This window comes from Triplophysa dalaica, chromosome 12, assembly GCF_015846415.1.
Source record: "Triplophysa dalaica isolate WHDGS20190420 chromosome 12, ASM1584641v1, whole genome shotgun sequence".
Taxonomy (NCBI): domain Eukaryota; kingdom Metazoa; phylum Chordata; class Actinopteri; order Cypriniformes; family Nemacheilidae; genus Triplophysa; species Triplophysa dalaica.
Genome location: NC_079553.1, coordinates 8,192,168 through 8,213,067, shown reverse-complemented (window position 1 = coordinate 8,213,067; position 20,900 = coordinate 8,192,168). Strand labels below are relative to the sequence as shown.

At 37.5% G+C, this 20,900-nt stretch overlaps 1 protein-coding gene across 5 annotated transcripts in view; it reads right to left on the bottom strand.

Annotated features, from left to right (window-relative positions):
• Window positions 1-979: 979 nt before the first annotated feature.
• The window catches only part of atp8b2 (ATPase phospholipid transporting 8B2), a 32,839-nt gene continuing 12,918 nt past the window's right edge, over window positions 980-20,900 (bottom strand). For all 5 annotated transcript variants that reach the window (XM_056762278.1, XM_056762277.1, XM_056762279.1 and 2 more), the window contains 20 exons: window positions 20,129-20,287; window positions 19,557-19,645; window positions 19,214-19,410; window positions 18,217-18,425; window positions 17,468-17,502; window positions 17,145-17,313; window positions 16,803-16,991; window positions 15,594-15,709; window positions 14,707-14,871; window positions 14,511-14,622; window positions 14,287-14,392; window positions 13,974-14,193; window positions 13,615-13,798; window positions 8,345-8,568; window positions 7,417-7,500; window positions 7,081-7,326; window positions 6,810-6,948; window positions 6,355-6,485; window positions 4,353-4,853; window positions 980-3,039 (listed from right to left, as the gene is read on the bottom strand). In XM_056762278.1, coding sequence (XP_056618256.1) covers window positions 2,947-3,039; window positions 4,353-4,853; window positions 6,355-6,485; window positions 6,810-6,948; window positions 7,081-7,326; window positions 7,417-7,500; window positions 8,345-8,568; window positions 13,615-13,798; window positions 13,974-14,193; window positions 14,287-14,392; window positions 14,511-14,622; window positions 14,707-14,871; window positions 15,594-15,709; window positions 16,803-16,991; window positions 17,145-17,313; window positions 17,468-17,502; window positions 18,217-18,425; window positions 19,214-19,410; window positions 19,557-19,645; window positions 20,129-20,287 — 3,368 coding nt within the window. In that variant the 3' untranslated portion in view covers window positions 980-2,946. The remainder of the gene's footprint in view (window positions 3,040-4,352; window positions 4,854-6,354; window positions 6,486-6,809; window positions 6,949-7,080; window positions 7,327-7,416; window positions 7,501-8,344; window positions 8,569-13,614; window positions 13,799-13,973; window positions 14,194-14,286; window positions 14,393-14,510; window positions 14,623-14,706; window positions 14,872-15,593; window positions 15,710-16,802; window positions 16,992-17,144; window positions 17,314-17,467; window positions 17,503-18,216; window positions 18,426-19,213; window positions 19,411-19,556; window positions 19,646-20,128; window positions 20,288-20,900) is intronic.

The window sequence follows — 20,900 nt, the reverse complement described above, 5'->3', positions numbered from 1 at the left end:
TTGAACCACAAAGACAAACAAGTTCCTATTTGACAAGGCAAAGAGCGTGAAACTAAGTGTTCTGTTTGCGGTCAGGTTTATAAACAATAGAGAGACGGTGATCCAAGAGATCTTATGTCACTGACAGGCACGAGATCATACATTTATATATAAAGACATCTACTGTACGCTAGTTATCATTGGATAGCCTACATAACAATACCTTTCCTTAATTTGTATTTAATGATTTATGAAATTTTGATGGAGCAACATAATTTAAAACAACAATATTATTATTCATTAGAAGTATTATAACACTGTATATTACTAATAATAAAGTATTACAAATTCTTTTTATAATAGTAATAACCTATTAATTGTATGTTTAAAAATTAAACACTGAAAATGTATTTAAATGCTGTTAGTTCGCAGTGAAATAACAATTTGTCTCAATGCAAAAGCTCAAGGTTTTTAAACAACATCTAAGTTATTTTTCCAAAACAATGACATCAAATGGTGTATGTGTTATCTTTTAATATTATTCTAGCAAATGGCGTCCGTACAGTATACATCCTTGAGCAAATTTGTGAGGATATAACCACTCTGCACATCCTACGCAACAAAATCACCCCCATTTCCCACTGCCATACATGATTATGGAAAATGGTTTGTTGTTATAAAAGGATTTCCTTCTGTGCCAAACCAACAATTTATTAGGATATTCACAGCCAATCTCTCTTTGTTTCAAAATAATTGTCACGTTTTGTACGGTTACACATCTGATTGTCTTTTATCATTGCATGCACTTAAATTGTCATGGTGTGGAGGTGTTAACATTTAAAAGGCTGTTTGCCATATTGTCCCTTCTCATGAAATTATAATTTATCCTGATGCCAAGATAATAATTGATTATCTTACAATATTAATTATTTCTTGAACAATAAGAAAATATTTCAAGTCATTCACACACACAGTTAGACACATAATCAGGATCAGTTGATCACTTATTACTTGAAGTTATTTAATATTTTCATTTTTCCAGGCTCATCTACTGTTCACAACACAAATAAACATTAGACAATAAATTTACGCAATAGAAACTGTGAAAAAAACAAACATTTGACATTAACCCTCTTATTGTATCAGACAAAATAATTTTGTATCAGATGAAAATATTTTTATGCTGTGAATGGAAGAAGGTAGACATTTTAAACACTGACACGTTTTGCTTTTAAGGCATATAATAGTTATCTCTATTCATCAGTATGAGATTTAGATCTACTAGTTACACAGGGTGCGTTTGAAGTACTGTACCTAGAAGCTTTAAGTTATCATTTGATCTATCTGTCATTCACAATAAACATACGCACGCACACTATTATTTTACATTATACTCTCATTAAATTACTCTCAATCTCATCCCAACATTGGTGAAGGCCACATTTAGACCAGGATGGTCTCCATTTGGTAACTCAAAGTTTAAGTTGTCAAGTTTTCAAAGTCCAAACATTCACTATACCAGCCCACTGGATCCATGCACAACAGCTAGGCAAACAGCTGGACTCCAGTAGATCAGAGTTTAGGAGTGGTGAATAATCAAACTTAAATTCTAGACAGACGTTCAGGGTTTAAGCACCAGTATGGTGCAAAGAAATGGATGAGGAAGGAAGGGTTTCATCCAGTAAAGTCACGTTCTCACTGAGAACGATAGTGTTTCCTTCAACACATAGAATCTTAGTGCTATTCTCAATCTTGGGAACTGTATGACAAATCTGTAGATCTCTCTGCCAAACAAACCCACATGTCCTTCTCTCCAACAGCACATGGGAACGTTCATTTCACAGTTGATAGTTCCACATTATATGCAATTAAAGATAAATTGTCACTGGAGAGAATGTTAACAGGCTTAAGAACGGCTGAGCAACAGACAGATACAAAAAGAAAAATATTATTTTCTAAGCTAACAAAAAAAGGCAAAAGACCACATGAGAGACTGCTGATACAGAGAAAGAGACTTAACTCATCTGAATACTGAAACAAAACTTGATGATACTGTGCACTGTTTACTTTGTTAAAGGGATAGTTCACAAAGAATGAAAATTCTGTCAACATTTACTCGAACTGTCCCTTTAAGGCCTGTTTAACGCCGCACATTTAAGTAATGCACATTCTTACACTTTTATATTAGGACAAATGACACTGTTGGATGTTCATCTCTTGATGCAGATGGTAAGCTAACATTTTTGAGAAGTGTATAAACATTTTGGCTGGTGTTTAAATAACCAACCAGGTAATAGCATAACTACTGATTTTTGACTATATTCTAAAGCTTTATTTTGTTAACATAGAGCAACAGCTGTTATGCAGGAAAGACGCTTCCAGTATGAAAGTGCTGCTTTTGTTGTCACAGCTTCACTTAGTCTCTGCTAGCATGTGTGGTGGAAAAAAGGCCTGATACTCATATAACCAAAAGGTTAAAATGGATATGATGTATTAAGGTCAACCATGACTCAGAAAAAGCATCTTCATCCTGATTTTTCTTTAAACTTTGACCTGAAAACTTTTTTGCACAAAAGGGCAACTAGCTATAATAGAGAGAAGTGTGTGATATTATTACCATTGGCAATGTTATATAGTGGTTTGCTGTTTTTAACAGCTTGGCTAAAATGGAAAACTCTTTCATCCATAAACATATCAAATAACTTAATAAGAGATAAGCAAGTTATCTGAGATCATATTTGAATACAAGTGAGTACCACCACACAAAAATAAAACTCTCTTTGTCCTGTCTGGTTGCACAGTTCGCCCACTGATTTGCATTTTTATGTGTTTTGAAATAGTTATGCTCCCGAACTGTCTGTCCAGGGCTCTATCTTTACTGGCCATGTAAACTGTACATGACCAGGAGGTGTGAGGATCCACATCAAGGATTGAAAACGATATATCCACCCAACAAACATTTTTTTCTCACTCGCCGCTGGATGTTTCCTCTTCAATGGAAGGTTGGCTACCGGCACCACTGGTCCGAGGTCCAGCTCCCCTCTCTACAAACACTGCTTCCTACAACAGAAGAATTCATTTTCAGTGAAAATACTTTCAATTAAGTTTCATCTAACGATCCATATGAAATGTTTATTTGCAGATAACATATTTTTATCATGGTTTTATTGTATTGGCTGCATTTTTTTGTAACTATTACTTAATCAAAACAACTCAACTGCACTTTGATTGATATTACTTGGAATATAACACAATAAAAAATTCATCTGATCATACATAGTACTGTTTTTAATATTATATTTTAACACAGTTGCATATTATGTAACATAATAACCCATATGAATATCAATAGTCATATGAATAGCAATGATGAGCCATAAAAATTAGACAAGCATATCTCCTCTGTAATTGGCTCTCAGCATGCTGTCTAAAATCAGATTTTAAGTGCTACAATGTTAGAGATGGCCGTCCATGCTATCATCACTTCGCGCTTAGAAACACGTTGTGTTGTGGTATTGCGCAATCACAAATCATCCACCTATAACTGGTTCAGAATGCTGCTACGAGATTTTTTATAAATAGCCGCAAATATGACCACATCACCCCTATTCTGCGGGCTCTCCACTGGCTGCCCATACTTTTCCGAATTGTTTTTAAAATTCTATTATTGGTTTACAAGTCTTTACACAACCAGGCCCCCAGATATCTGTCAGATCTGCTGCAGCTATATACCCCCACTAGAAGCCGACGGTCCTGCGCTCAAAATCTCCTTTTAGTTCCCCAGTCAAGACTAAAATGTAGAGGAGATCGAGCTTTTTCAGTGGCTGGCCCTCTGCTGTGTCTTGCTTGAAAACTTACATGTTTGATCTGACCTACTAATAACCCACTTTTATTAAATTTTATTTTGTATTTCTATACTTATTTTCTGCGCTCTCTGAATGCTGATCTGTTTCCCCATGGTCTGTCATTGAATTGATAATTTTGTATTTCTGTTCATGTGTTATGATTACTTATATAATGTTGGTCAGTCTTGTGCCTTTTTTAAAATTGTGCTCTATAAATAAATGAACTTGAACAATAGGGTTCTCCTAAATATTGGGGAACTTGTGAAGGCTAAAACAGATACCACTACTACACCCCCCCCCCCAAAAAAAGAGAAATGAAAGTGTTTTTAACATTCTGCTGTTTCCCGTCATTTGGTCCTTAGGGGAAATTAGCTTTTTGACAGTTCACAACATTACTAAATTAGTATTACGCTTCATCAGCATTCTAACCCCTATTTCATCTAAATTTACATCTATGTAAGCGGCACTGCAGTTCCTCTATTCAATCACTGCTTTTAGAGCTCGAATGTTTCCCTAAAACATATTTACCTGAACAGTTCCAGCACCATATCCTCCCACCTCTCTTTCTGTACATCTAACCACACCGAGAGCAATTTCATCAGGGCTGTTTTTGACGACAGATTCATTACAGGCTTGCCCTGCCTCGCCCAGGGTTGCGTCCTGAGGGCCAGTCACAGAGGATGCTGCAGAAAGGGGTGGAGCTTGAGTAGTATCATCACCATTAGGCGGTGTGCTATGTGAACTTGTGCTGTTTGCATGTTTTTTCTTGCGAAGAGTGTCAATCCAACTGCTGCTGTGTCGAGAGGCAAACGTGGCGAGAGCCATTGAGCTCAGGCGCATGTTCTTTCCTGACGTGATCAGCTCGCCGAAACCTTCCTGGTGCGCAAACGCATACCCAGAGCGCCGAGAGCCACCTCTCCCCAGACGGCCGAGAGCACTGCCTCCAGTTGCTTCTGCCCTGCCCACTCCACGACCCGCGCGGCCACAGGGCTTCCTCTTTTTCTGCCGTACGAGTTGAGTGTAGCGCACCTGCAAAAGATGGAGCGAGAAATAAAGAGGTGGGGTGAGTGTGTGGGGGAAAATTTTTGTCATACTAATGCAATATTACACATAAGAAAAGATGTTTGACCTTTATGTTAAGTTTCTAAATGCTTTATTTAGTTCGCGTTTATACATTTGTGACTAAAAAAGGAAATCAATGGTGTTTTGTGGCAAACATTTAAAAACGATCAAGACGGTGATGTCAAACACATCGTTTGTATTTGTGCGTCTATGTGTTGAAATTGATCCCATTAAAGAGTAACTAGCACAAGATCATGAAAATTAAATTTCATGCAGTGCATTATGTTGCTGTGTTTTGAAAGTAAGCAGTCTGCCAAGTTTTAAGTCCTAAGGTGACTAAATAACAAAGTTATTGGCTCATAAAAAAGGGAGTCAACTCTGAATAATGCAAACGAGACGTGTCTCTAACCGCCGCGTATCTACGTCACTAGACATATTCCCCGCCTAAGTTTTGCTGGGACTGCCTCGAAAACTTCGCTCTCTCCTTCTCCAAAAAACACTGTTGCTCGTTTGTGATGCGTGTGCCGTCTGAAACCTGTGTTCTATGTTGTGCAACTAAGTGCTTCTTATTTAAACTACCAAAGGAAGAACTTCTGAGGAAACAATGGTTACAATTCATTTTCAAATGACACCAAAGGAGTTGGTGTCGATACCCGTGCAACGCGCAGCTGACACTCATTATCATCACTCGCTCTCGTACCCCCTTGCTCGTTACAAACGCGTTTGACCAATCACAGCAGACTACAACATCTGACCAATCACATGACACTAGGCCCAACAGATAGGAGGGGATAAGATGGATGAATCGCGGAACGAATCATTTATGAGACAGTCAAGAAGTAAGGTAAAAATATTAACCTATTATTACAACATAATAGTGTTTTTACACTTTCTATGTACATAAACTTGTCGTTTGACACTCCATAAACCAAAGTAGGACCTTAAAAATCATATGCTACTTACTCTTTAAAGGGGGTTACACAGCGGACGCGGAACTGCCAATTGGTAGAATACAGTAACTTATTCAAGTTTTTCTGTATTAATGCTGTGTTTTCCGTTATTCGCAAACACATAAATGCATCTTGCAGCTTATGGTGAAATCAGTTTGTACATTAAAGAGGATTAAGACCAGCGGCTATATTTACCTTTTCCCAATTCTAAACACATACACAAACAAACAGTATTAAAAAGCACTTTGGGCTTAAAACTGGGTATGCTTTGTGTTTCTTTACAAAGTGACATCGCCAACTACTGGCCTGGTATAAATGACAGCACTGTCATGTGCATGTGAAACAAAACTTTTTGGTTTTCTGCCCCATTGTTGTCATGTATAAGTACTCCTAGTGACAATGAGCTTTTTAGAAAATTGTATACATAATATCTTCTCTTCTATGGAACAGTTTAACATCAAAATTTCATGTTTAACATAAACATTAGATGATGACAGACATGTCACACACATACTTACAGTATCAGACAGCTGAGGTTTTAAGTCTAGTTTGAGAAAGCGGAAGGCGAGGACTGGAACAATACAGATGACCGTTGATAATGCAATGGTTAACCACACCAAAGGCTGTCCTAGCGTGTTATGAGCAGTACCTGTGGTCACAAATAATACACACACAAAAACAAAACACATCAAATGTTCACACAGATTACCAAGTTATATGCAATATGCATTTTAAACCAAACAAGGCTCCATATTCAGTTTAAAAGCAAGTCTCTAGCATGTTAAGCATATTAAGGTTTGAATTTCACTTTTAAATGATTCCTTTCAAATTCATACTACATCCTAATTAAACCAAACCAAATCATTTCCAAAGACGATTTCCAGATGTAAGAAGGTATGGCTAGTAAGCTTATGATCCTGGTAGATGCTACCGAAATACTGTATGCACACAGCTGGCTGAAGTTTTGACTCACCCAGGAAATGAAACTGCTTGGGGAAGATGCTGAAGAGAATACTGGAGTGCATAGCAAAGAGAATAGTGAAGTAGGTACCCAAAGAACCCCATATAAAGAAGTGATTGATAGCTGTCCAATAACCAGTGTCCAGAGCAATCTAGAAAACAAGTCACAAAAAAACATTTTAGCCGTTAAAAACTCGACACCTTTGTGAGTAGTAATATCAGGTAGTCTGGTTAATGGCTGTGTGACTTTAACTAAAATCTATTATCTGTCTACATGGACTCACTTGCACGCTGACGACGATAACAAGGGCCGTCGCTGTAGTAACTGCAAATGTCTGATAGTCTGCGAGGGGGACGCCGTTGCTCTGCGTGGCATGAGACAGAACTCCATACGGTATGAAGAACAGAACCACAGAGGTGTAGATTCCTTGTGCGATGCAGATGAAGAACTCGCGTTTATTAAACAGCAGGTTCAGCTGACCTGGCTCATACAGCTTTGGATACTCAAGGCTCCTCTGCTCAGGAACATCCTGAGGGAAATGAGGATTATGTGAGGTGGTTAATAAAATAAATAGGTTAAGTCATTTTGGTGGGTATCTATAGAATAAAGAGTGATTTACCTGATCGAAGATACCCATGGCCAACACAGGCAGGGATGTGTATACAATATTGTAGAGTGTGATGAAGTACTGGTCGTAGACAGTCTAAGCATAGAAGGACAGTGAACAGAGCAAATAAAAACTTGTATATATATATAGACGCAGAAAAAATAAAGAGACCATTTTCAAATGTTAAAATTGACTATTTCTAGGTACGTTTAGGTAAAATGATCGTTTATGTTTCATTCTGTAAACTACTAACAATATTTCTCCAAAATTTCAAATAAAAATAATGTGTCTCGATTTTTATCATAGTTTTCATGTGTTTTGTCACGCTGCCAGTCTTCCACATTGCTGTTAGATGACTTTATGTGATTTTGTCGAAATTCAACAATGACCACAATGGATCTAGGAATGCTATTTAAATGAAAATGGCAATGCTCTCTTAACAAAACCTGTGTAACGTTCATAGTTATCAGAAACCAGCTGAAATAATTTTTTAGATTGACAATTTTCTACATAAAAGTGTCCAACATAATGGAAAGAACATTACATAATCTTGAGCATAACATAACCTTAAAATATGATTGATATCTTTGATATTGTCTGAATGTTTAGGAAGCCAACATTCTGTATAAACAGTGTCAATTAAAAAATTAATCTCAGTATTATATATGACAATTCTCAACGTTTATGAATCTATCATTTACAGTGATTTAGTTACAGTGAGCTATTTTCTTTATTTTATAACTAAAACTACGTTGATGGTCTCATTTCGATTTTGAGACTTTATGATGGATTTCACAACAAATAAACCAAGCATAATTACAACTGAACTGTATTTACTCTGTACAAAATTCCTTTAGTGTTGTAGTAAAAACATATGAGAGCTCACCCTGTATGTCTGATTCTAAATGGAAGTATTATTACTAGCTTTACTCGCTCTCACCTGTGCTGAGAATCCACAGAAGAATCCAAACCAGAAGTGCACCATAGTAAAGGCGAAGTTCTTGTAGAAGAAGTAACAGAGAAAGCGACACATGCGCAGATAGGACCAGCGTCCGTGTACCAGTAGAAGTCGCTGCAGGAAGCGGAACTGGGAAAAGGAGTAATCTGATGCCAATACGGCCTGAATCCCCTCCTGACCGCTGATGCCCACGCCGATGTGAGCCGCTACAGGAAGACACATGCATACACGTTCAGCTGGGTGACATGATAGGGTATGTTTGAGGGTACTTTGGTTAAGAAGCACTAAACTAAATTTCCTCTACCCTTTTTGATAAATGTTTTCTATTTTAAAGAAAATGAAACAACCTTTTCGGAGCAAAAATATACGGGAATATACTTCAAAATATAATGCATTATGTTATATAATACATTTCCATATATTGGTGGCTGGTGCTAAAATTTTTCAACATACAGCAATATATGCATTGACAATATATGCTTATAAATTGAACATTTAAATATATTTAGAAACAAAGGAAAACATAAATCTAATATTCATCACATTTGATCTTTTATTGAGTATATATTGCACATAGATGTTCCCATATAAATGTGATTTTATAGTATACACATATATGGACACATTCACAGAATGAATTAAAGCAGATTTCTAGTTCCCAGCATGCTTTGCTTCTGACTGCTAAAGGAGAGTAAAATGTTTAAAAGTAGGTGTTATTTCATGTAATTTTACTGGATATTAATATATCTGTTAGTGTTTAATGTTGTATTACTTAGACATTTAGAAGGCTTTCTAGTATGTGTATATGTGTGGGGTTACCGTGTTGTTGAAGAGTAGAGTCTGTGGTTAGGATAACGATTGGCCAAATATCATGAAGATTATATGTTATTATATTTAAAAAGTAAAGGGGGAGCACTTTTCAATTAAGTTATTGTCTGTTCCCTAACTGCTTTTGATTTGAGCAGGTGTGCTTATGTTATTGCAAACAGGCTATGTTTTAAAATATGAAACATGTATATTGTAAATGGTTGTTTAAAAGTACATACAGTTGTGTTCAAAATTATTCAACCCACACTGAAATTGATTGTTTTGGTCGGTTTGACATTGATCATTCAGTCATCCTGCTTACAATTAAATCAAAGAGGCACGTGTAGGTCAGACAAATATAACATAACATTTATAAGGAAATAACCACAAATGTCTTTTCTGAGCTCACATCATTATCAGTTTTATTCAACCCCCAAGTGACATTCAATCTTAGTACTTAGTACAACATCCTTTTACAGTTATAACAGCTTTTAAACGTGAAGCATAGCTTGACACAAGTGTCTTGCAGCGATCAACGGGTATCTTCGGCCATTCATCATGGGCAAAAGCCTCCAATTCAGTCACATTCTTAGGCTTGCGCACTGCAACTGCTTTCTTTAAGTCCCACCAGAGGTTCTCAATCGGATTTAAGTCTGGTGACTGCGATGGCCACTTCAAAATGTTCCAGCCTTTAATCTGCAACCATGCTCTAGTGGACTTGGAGGTATGCTTGGGATCATTGTCCTGTTGAAAGGTCCAACGTCTTCCAAGCCTCAGGTTTGTGACGGACTGCATCACATTGTCATCCAATATCTCCTGGTACTGAAGAGAATTCATGGTACCTTGCACACGCTGAAGCATCCCAGTACCTGCAGAAGCAAAACAGCCCCAAAGCATGATTGACCCCCCGCCATGCTTCACAGTAGGCATGGTGTTCTTTTCTTCATAGGCTTCCTCCAAACATAGCGTTGATCCATGGGCCCAAACAGTTCTAATTTTGTTTCATCAGTCCACAGAACACTATCCCAAAAGTTCTGTGGTTTGTCCACATGACTTTTGGCATACTGCAGTCGACTCTTCTTATTCTTTGGGGACAGCAAGGGGGTGCGCCTGGGAGTTCTGGCATGGAGGCCTTCATTACGCAGGGTGCGCCGTATTGTCTGAGCAGAAACTTCAGTACCCACATCTGACAAATCTTTTCTCAGTTCCTCAGCAGTCACACGGGGACTTTTCTCCACTCTACGCTTCAGGTAGCGCACAGCAGTCGAAGTCAGCATCTTCTTTCTGCCACGACCAGGTAGCGTTTCAACAGTGCCCTTTGCCTTGAATTTGCGAATGATGCTTCCTATGGTGTCTCTTGGTATGTTTAACATCTTTGCAATCTTCTTATAGCCATTGCCCTTCCTTTGAAGAGTAATCACCTGTTCTCTTGTCTTCCTGGACCATTCTCTTGACCTCACCATGTTTGTAACCACACCAGTAAATGTCTAGAAGGAGCTGAGTATCACAGTCATTTTAAAGCTGCCTAATTGGTGCTTATTAGGCTTTATTGCTGCTCCCTGATATCCACAGGTGTTTTCAATACCTGATTGAAAACACTTCATTGAACCTCTGTTCTTCAGAGTGGTAGTCTTTAAGGGGTTGAATAATTATGTCAATGAAGAATTCACAAAAGAAACATTTACTACTGTATTACAAAACTAATTGATGTCATTTTAGTTGCATATGGTTCTTTAAGAAGTCCTTGTAGGATTTCATTCTGAATACAATTACAAATGTACACTAAATTCCCTAAAACCATTTACAGCATTGGGGGTTGAATAATTTTGAACACAACTGTAACTAGGGTATTTTTGAGGTCCTACTTTGTTTTATGGAGTGTCCAACAACAAGTTTAAGTACATAGAAGGTGAAAAAACACTATTATTTCATAATAATAGGCAGTTATTCCTACTTTACTACCTCTGTAGTCTGATGTGATGGGCAGATGGTCTAGTCTGATGTGATTGGTCTACCGCGAATGAGGCTCACGAACTACAGTGTTTGGGGGAGAAGAGTGAAGTTTTCGGGGAAAGTCCTAGCAAAACATAGGTGGGGACTATATGTAGTGGCGTAAATCCGTGGCGGTTTGCGAATCGGACTAGGGATGACTCATTTGCGTGACTCAGAGTCGACTCACTTTTTTCCAAGCCAATAGCTTTGTTATTCATTCACCTTCAGATTTACAACTTGGCAGACTGCACAGCTTACTTTCAAACACAGCAACATTACACATTAATTTTCATGATCTCATGTTATGTACTCTTTAACATAAGAAATATATATTTCCATATATGTGTGTGTATATATGGCATGAGTAAAAATATATATGTTTAAAAATCCAGTACCATATCTTATTACATGTACATCAATATATTATAAAGTATATTACTGATTAAAAAATTACATTTATTGGGACATATAAGTAAATATATTGTCATATATTTTTCAATATATGAAAAGCGGCAATTCCATATTAATATTCAATATATAGTAATATATTTATTTTACACAATATATTATTCTGTATATTTTCTAATATACCATTATGTCATTTTATATATTTTTTATTCATATAATAGGAAATATTTTTTCCTCCATAAGGAAACTCTTCTGTTAAAGCTTTTCAATTCAATGAAAATGGTAACAGAAAGAAATCTGGGTCTAGATTTTCAAATAGATGACTGGTGTCTGTGTAGCTGTTAAAGGATGACTCTAGAAACACAAGGGTCATAGGTTCGACCCCAAAGAATGCACAGACTAATAATACTGTAGGTATCCAATAACTTAAAATGTCAGACTCTGGATAAAAGTCTCTGTCAAATTTATAAGCATAAAGTCATGTGAACTAGTGAAAATGATTTTTTCCCCAGTAGTGTCATAAAATCTTATGATAAACTGAACTGTCTGATATTTAATGCTAACGAGATTGACCCTTGACCTGTGCACACCAATAAAATAAACACAATCCTGCACACACCCACTGCATCAAACAAACAAGAGAATGGAACACTGCTGCAGAGGCAGCAACCTGTTCGTGTTTGTGTGTTTCAGCACAGGATGGTGCAAAAAGATTTAGACATAAACCACATCCGTCACATCTTGTTGTTATCCATGTTCACAGGACCCTTATGAAATATAGTTGTGACACATGAGAGCCCACGGTAAGAATCCTGAAATGTTTTTGCTCAGCCAGGGGAAGTGACACAACCACAAAACAACAGAACAAACGAACATCTCAAACCTTTGGTTTCTGTGGCCCGACTCAGGTCCTCCATGATCTGGACTTACAGTGGTGGCCGAATGTAATGTCTGGAGGGGGCGTATTTGCACCATATTTCCCCCCTTAGGTTAGATTAACCAATCAATATAAAATGCATGGTACAAAATGGACAAAACTTAACTTTTAAAGTATTTATCAGACAAAATTATTTTGCAATAAGGCTAACCACAGTGTATCAGGGAACACAGGTTTCACTGTAATATACAACAAAAAATGCATAGACAATACGCTGCCTACATTTTTATCAGTTATAAATATTTGTTGATAATCTCTTGTGGTACTATTTTGAAGTTATTTTCTTGGGTGTGTCTTTATAAACTTTGCATATCGCTGCTGTCCTTCTAAAACTTTGTGATTAATTGTTTTTGCCATAAATCATTATTATTAGTCACCCTATATGTCTGTCACTTGTTGTCAATTTTCAAAACACAGTGTTTAATATTTTTTAAAGTACGGTGTTTTTCCATTTCCTGTAAAACAGCAATTTTGACATCCAAGGTTAAGGGAAGGACAGCAACGATCTGTGTTGTGTTCAATTTTTGTAAAGTCCCTTTATTTTTGTCACAGCTGAGATTCAGTTTATTCTCCAAACACATCAAAACAACATGCATGGGTACTTAAAACAGACAAACTGTTAATATTACATTGTTTTACATATAATTAATAATTATATTATAAAATAGCATCAGAAAGATTTATCTAGATTATTATTATTATTATTAATTTTTTTTTAAATCCCATCCCAAATTTGTATATTAGTCTGTCAACTACCTTCATACAAACGTTTTAAGATATATGAATAATGAGCGAAGACTTTAATTGTGTTTAATTGTTAAAAGTCAGATATCACTTTTGGCCACCACTGTATTTACTGGAATACGATGCAACAATACTCACAAGTGAGAAAGAATCAGTGTTTAATTCTGTCAAAACTGTTTAAAAATAATGATCTGCAAAATGTTTGATACTGTGACAATCTCTGCATTGATTTATGATGCATTCAACACAAATCTGCATCTTTTGATAGATTGAATCAAGGCAAAACAATATAGCCTTAACTAACCACAGTGACTTTGATAACTTAATTCACCAGGCTAACAGAATGTTTAAAGAAGTCTCTTACTCTTAATCATGCTGACGTCATTAGCTCCATCTCCAATGGCGAGTGTGACGGCTTTCTTATGGTGTTTAACCAGCTCGACCACCATAGCCTTCTGTAGAGGAGTCACCCTGCAGCAGATCACTGCCCTACACGCACATGCAGTTTCCAAAAACTCTCGCTCCATATCAGCCTCCAAAGCATGAGCCTGCAAAGAGAGAGAAATTCCTTAATATGTCCACACAAACTAAACCAATATCATGTATTTGTTTTGAAAATGCAGGAACTTTTTTCAATCTAAGTAAAGTGAACAAAATAAAAGGTATAGATTTTTTCCTCCTTCACATCCTCCAATTGCATCTTTGGAATCAGGTGTCACCCACCAGGCTGTGTCCGCTGATGACGAGGGCAAACTCTCCACTGATTGACTCTAGCAGGGATGAGGGCGGGGCTTGAGGAGCGGGACATTTGCTCTCATCGGGTGTACAATTAGCTGCACCACCTTCACATCCATTCCCACACGCCCCACCCCAACCCTGAGCCTCCGCTTCCTTCCCTCCATCCCTGGTGCGTGCTGACTCTAGCATCCGCTCTCTGGCTTTTCTGTAAAGATGCAGCGACAAGAAAATGATGAGAGGATGAAAAAGACACTCCTCATATTTCAGTTACTGATGGATGGACGGATGTCAGTTGTACCTCAGTTCTTCCCGCACACTTTGGACAGTGTGTCCATTAACAATGAAGATCTCCGTCATGTCGTCTCTCAACATCTTACAGGAATAACCAATATTCACTGCGGTCTCTGTCACAGGAAGAGAAAAAACCCCCCTAAAGTTACATTACACGTACATCTTGTTTTATCTTATTGGGATGCAAAGTATAAAGCTGTTGTGGTCATGTGTGCCAAATCTAGACGTTACCCTGCTTGTCTCCAGTTAGCACCCAGATCTTGATGTTAGCCAATGAGAGAATAGCAATAGTTTCAGGAACGCCCTCTTGTAGTTTATCTTCTATGGCTGTTGACCCCAGCAGCTTAACAGATCACATGTAAACATCAATGATTATAAAAAAATTAATTATTCAAAGCGAAACCAGCACATTTCTACACAAACACACCATCATGTCCTGTTCGATCTCTTCATAGGCGGCAGCCAGCCGGTCATCTCTGCAGTCTGTGGCTTTATCAGCACCACGGTAACGCTCCGACCACTTCTCCCACTGTTCCTCAGACAGATCCCGATACGCCACAGCAAGCGTCCGCAACCCATCGCCCGCATACTCCTAAATCAACATACAAACTTCTCAACATGAGCTCAAGATAAAAAAAAACATTGTGTTATTATGCTTATCAAAAGAGAGCAAATGTTAGAAATCAGTGTTAATTTACTAATGTAGTTGAGCATGTGGTTAACTAGTGTTGTGGTTCTCAAGACTAGTCTCAGACATTTTTCGGAGGTCTTGGTATTGACAGCATCTGTCAATCTTGTTAAAACTAATCTTGATTACTTAGTTTATTAATTGTTCATCTTGTTAAAAGTGTTGATCTCTGTGTGGAGCACTGGATGTTGTCAGACTCATTTGGTAAACAAAAATCTCACTGGATTATTACAATTAATGGCAAAATAAATGTTTGGAAAAGTAAACTGGTATTTCCTTCAGACACACTAAAGCAAAAGATGTAAATAACAGACCGTAAACCATTTTTTTGGATGGTGAAAATACAAGTATACTAAAATGGCCACTACTGTATAAATGAATCACTAAAAACACCCACTAGAGGGCTCTGTCGTTTAATTGATAAAAAGGAAGTAGACTGTACATCTCCTTGAGTGTATTTTTAACCATCAGCCACAGGAGAAACAAGTCAAGGTGAAATCAGATATTATAATACTATATAAAAAAGTATATGGATATAAATAACCATAGTTTGTGCAACTCTGCTGTTTCAAATTCTCTATATATTTAAATGCAAATACATATTTATACACAGCCAAAACACTTACATTAAGATGGTCGGAAGTGATGTTCATCATCTCCTGGTTGCAGGAGTGTAGTCTCTCGAAAAGCACAGTGTCTGCGCCCTTACAGTACAGACGAATGCGGCCTTCTGGATTTCTCACTAACACACACACACACACACACACACACACACATACTCAATTACAGATGTTCTTGTTTTGTGTTGCTGATATGCTCCCAATATAGCTTACACATCCCCATTTCAAATAAACACAAACCACCAGCAATAATTTATTGTATACAAACATAAATTAAATGCCTGCCACACTTTGATCACCACTTTCCCCTGATATGAAGGGCATTATTTAGAGTTACATGAGGGTTTCTGACACACACAACATTAGTGCTAATGTTCCACTTATTTATGAAGCTTGGCAGGGTAGTGTTAACACTGCATTTCGATTTCTCAGTCCCAGAGGAATTCCCACTGCCTGTTTCTATTTGTCACAGTATTAGCCCATCTGGCATTAAGGCAATATTATTTTTTTAAAACGAATATTATTGTTTGTTTTAGATGTAATGTGCAATGTGCATACACGATTTAAGGTTAAAAAACGCTATATTTTCCACATACCGTGCATATTTGTATCTCCTCTTTGCCCTGCCTCTCTTAAACGCCCTGATTTTTAACAAAGGTCATCGCTCTGAAAAACGAGGTGTGCTATGACGCCTTTTATCATATTTGGAACATCAGGTTCCAAAGCAATTGTACTGACAGGTGATCCGCGAGTGATTAACCTGTTAAGGCAATGCAAAGATGCGATTGCACACCCTCCAGTGCTATTCGCGTGAATGATACGGCACAAATTTATTGTTTTGAGCGTTTGAAACGTGTAATTCACACCACGTTAACCAATCAGGAGCTTCCACTAGTAGTGACGTGATTATGAAATTATGAGGCAGAAATCTGAAACAACAATGGAGGACAAAATCATCGTTGCTGTATGTGGATACCTAAGCATTCGCTTTTAGACAGAATGCATCTTTTCTCCCGACACTTTAATTATTGTAATCTTACGTGTCTAATACATGCATGGGCAACTTATTACACACCAAAGACACAGAAAAAAAGGGTTCGTGCAATATGACCCCTTTAAAGGTGAGCTTTTCATTGAAAAAGACTTACGAGTTACATGTTTTGCCTTTGATAGACATATTCAAATGGTTTAAATGTGGAAATGTGCTTGGAATACCTATGACAGACATTCTTTTGCGAATGTTATTGAAGTCCAGGATGGCGAGGAGCGTATACGTCACAGCATTGCCGAGCTCGTGGGTGGTGATGGTACCGGGTGTCCGAGAGCGAAACACAAAGCCAAAGTTACGGGCAGCCGTTACCAACGCTCCTTCATCCGGAGACTGAGCCTTATACATCAGTTCTCCTTCAGAGACAATGAGGCAAAGAATAAAAACACATAATGACAAATCAGACTAAAACCCATTTCCCTCAGACAATAGCTTCCTCCTTTAAACCGTTTTATCTCATTTTAGGCAACAGCTGGATAAAGAAGCTTGGGAGTAAGGCAGGTTCTTACCCTCACTCTTCTCCTCACTCATGACAGTGTGGCAGAGAGACAGCACCCGGAAGAATTCATGCACGGCTGGTTCCCCCACCATCACTGCCTCCAGCAGGGACTGGTCATAAAAACAGAAGCCACAGTCGGCTAAGGGGTTCCACGCACTGAAGTCCAGGGGCTGGGCTCTCTAATAGATTCATAAGAGAATAATAGATTGATAAAACACTATTTCAGAAAAAATAAAAATATATGACACAAAGACACCGATTTACTTGATTGTCACTATATTTGTTGTATTAAAGAATAAAATACGCACCAGCTGTATCACATACTGAACTCACCTTTTGCAGGGAACCTTGAATGTCCATCACTTCACCTAAAATAAGCAACACTATTAAACATATACATAACTTTTTTTCTTTGCGCAATCTACAGCCACGGTTAAAATGAAAATGCAATTCAAAATTCAAGAAAAGTTTTTTGAATGTACTATTAATGTAAATTATTATTTTGTTTCATTCGGTCAACTTCTGATAATATTTCTCCCAAATTCACAAAGATAGCTTTCCTGTAGCTCAGTGGTAAGAGCATTGTGTTTACAACGCAAGGTTGTGGGTTCGATCCCAATCGATTGCACATACCTATGTATAAATGTATGGGATATTGCAATGTAAGTCACTTTGGATAAAAGTGTCTGCCGTATGCATAAAAATGTAAAATATTTGCATTTACTTGCAGAAAATCTAAATAACAGAAAAGATGCTCTTTATTTTTTTTTGCTCAGATTTTTATCACAGTTTCCATGTGTCTTTTCATGCTGTCAGTCTTTCACATTGCTGTTGGATGAAATGGACTTGAATGGCCACTTGAATGTATAAAATGAACATTTTCAAAGGTCTCTTAATCTATTCCCGCAGCAATAGTGCATCGCATGTTTTCTTAATGGCATATTTTATTTGTTTTAATTGTTACAGTACTGTAGAATTAAAATTCATTAAAGCATGTATTAGTTTGGTGTATTAATATGTATTATATGTTTATTTTACAACTATTGCAGTATAGAAATATAGAACTAAAGAGCGTGTCTCACCATATGCATGGCCGTTGATGGAGCACTTGTTGAAGATCATGATATTCTGAGTAAGGGTTCCCGTCTTGTCACTAAAAATGTACTCCACCTGTCCGAGCTCTTCATTAAGTGTTGTGGTCCGGGCCTCCGCTGCTGTGTTACTACGGGTACAGAACATCCGCCGGTCCCAATTTATAAAATAACTATGACCCAAACGAATCACCTCCACACTAACACATTCAGACAAGTGGAGAGAGAGAAAGAAAAAGACAGGAGGTTGTCATCACACTACAAATGTGCCTTTTTCCTTTTTGTGGAAGCACACAAAATGACTACAGACTCACACCAAAACACACACACAAACATGAAGGTTCTAAACACATTGTTTTGGTAGCTGAGAAAGACTATAGCACAGCAGTCTGTCAGACATTGAAAATATATTTAGATTTTAATAATATTAATGTATATACATATGTCAGAAATCTGTCAGTGGAAAATGGACAGTGATTAAAAAGTCAATTCATCGTATTTTTGGTGGTTGTGTCCCTTTACATGTAAAGATACTGTTTCATTCTTCCAGAAAGTGAAACAATATAGAAGTGGAAGAGGCTACGACTGCCATGAGAATTCTGAAGTTCTTCCTGTATACGTCTGCAGAGGTCAGAGGCATTAACAGCAGTGAAAGTTCAGACAGCTGGTTTGGAATGGGCAGGTTGGGTTTTTACATTGAATATGCAAGCATAAGGGGCTAATGTTATTTCGAAATGAAAAAAAAGGAGGGTGATGTTTGGGGGACTACAGCTTACCTTACCTGTAATAAAAAAAATACTGAAAAATGCGTTAAGGATGTCTTTCACACTAAAACATCAGAACTTGAATGTGTAACAGCAAAAACGTGGTCTAATAGTCCATAGCAATCCGTTCTGTAACGAAGCAGTTAATGTCTACTGATAAGGTGTAATATGCATCTTTTAACAATTTTTACCAAAATCTCTACACATCCTGCTCAATCTCTCACCTGACATAGAGGGAAATGGGCACGACTGTATTAAGGATGATGACATAGGACCAGAAGGAGAGAAAGGCAGAGAACAGGAAGTTGTCCACTGGAGGGTCCCATGGTAGGAAACTTTGGAACAGAGCACCCACTTCTTTTTCCCACACTGCATTCCCTATGGCCAAAATCACTCCCATACACACCAGGAACCCAAAAATCTACCAAAAGAAAAAGACGAAAAAACATGCAAATAAGGAAGAGGTAGCATTTTAAAGCCAATCACTTGACTGACTGTCTAGATATGTATACAATTTCAGACCGCGTTCTATCTGAATTGTGTGCATGTTTGTGTTGAGTTTCTCACCCACAGCACCAGTGTGTTCATCAGTCGATCTATACTGGTCCGCTTGAACTTAGTGTGTCCGCTGTTCTGCATCAGCTTGGTGTCAGGACCTGGGCATTACCATAATGACAGTTTAAACCCACATGTTTGCTACCAAATGAGATATTCCATAGAGATATTTTGCTTTTATACACAGCTAGTTATAAACACCATAAGCTAACCGTATTCCAGAGACTAACTTTAACAGAAAGCTTGTTTTTTTTAGCTTTGTATATACTTTTATTAGTGTTTTACAAATTTGTATAAATGCGCACTTTGGGTCCAAATTTGTTTTCAAATAGTTACAGTTACACACATAAACATTACGCTAATAGAAAGTGTATTTTTCTGATCCCCCTTACTCTTAAACACAAAATTATTGATATAGTGTAGGTAGATTTAAGAGCAACTGATGATAAACCAGGCCCGTGTCCAACTAAAATGTTTACACAAATATAACATTTTATATTTGTTTATTTTATATTTGCATTTTATTGCAAGGACTTAAGCATCTTCAAAAACTGGGCCAACTCTATACACAAACACATACTAACCTGCAAATATAACAAGGCCATAGCAACTCTCTGTGTTGCGCAGTACACAGCCACGCAGCAGCATGTTCTGGTTGCTGAGGGCATATTTACAGTCTTTCCAATACAGAGTCCCACAGAAACGGTCAAGCTTGTTGTTGGGGGGCTCACACACCACTTCTCCTGCACATGCACACAGAGACACAGAGAGCAAATAATAAAACAATAAATACTGAAATGCTGTACCATTTGAAGAAATGTAATCATTAAAGGGGTCATATTACACAAATATAATTGTTTGTTTTAGATGTAAGGCAATGTGTATACAAAATTTAAGGTTAAAAAACACTGTATTTTCAAGATACCGTGCATGTTTGTATCTCATCCCTGCCCTGCCTGTCTGAAACGCACAGATTTTTCTACAAAGCTCATCGCCCATAGTGTGCCATGATTGGCCAGTTAACCAGTGCAAAGTGATTGGTCAAATACTCCAAACACGTGACGAAATTCTAGCGCCATTTACCTTATTCCGACCTTCAGGTTCCAAAGCGATTGAACTTACAGGTTCAACGTAGATTTGTGGGGGTGTGGTTACACGAGGCGTTTCGGGCAGGCCTGAGTGAGCATTCACTTTTAGATAGAATGCATCTTTTGTTCCGACACTTTCATTTTTGCAATATTACGTGTCTAATACATGCATGGGCAACTTATAACATAACAAAGACACATAAAAAAACGTGTTTGCGCCATATGACCCCTTTAAAAAGTACTAAAATGTGTGAGTGTGAGCATGTGT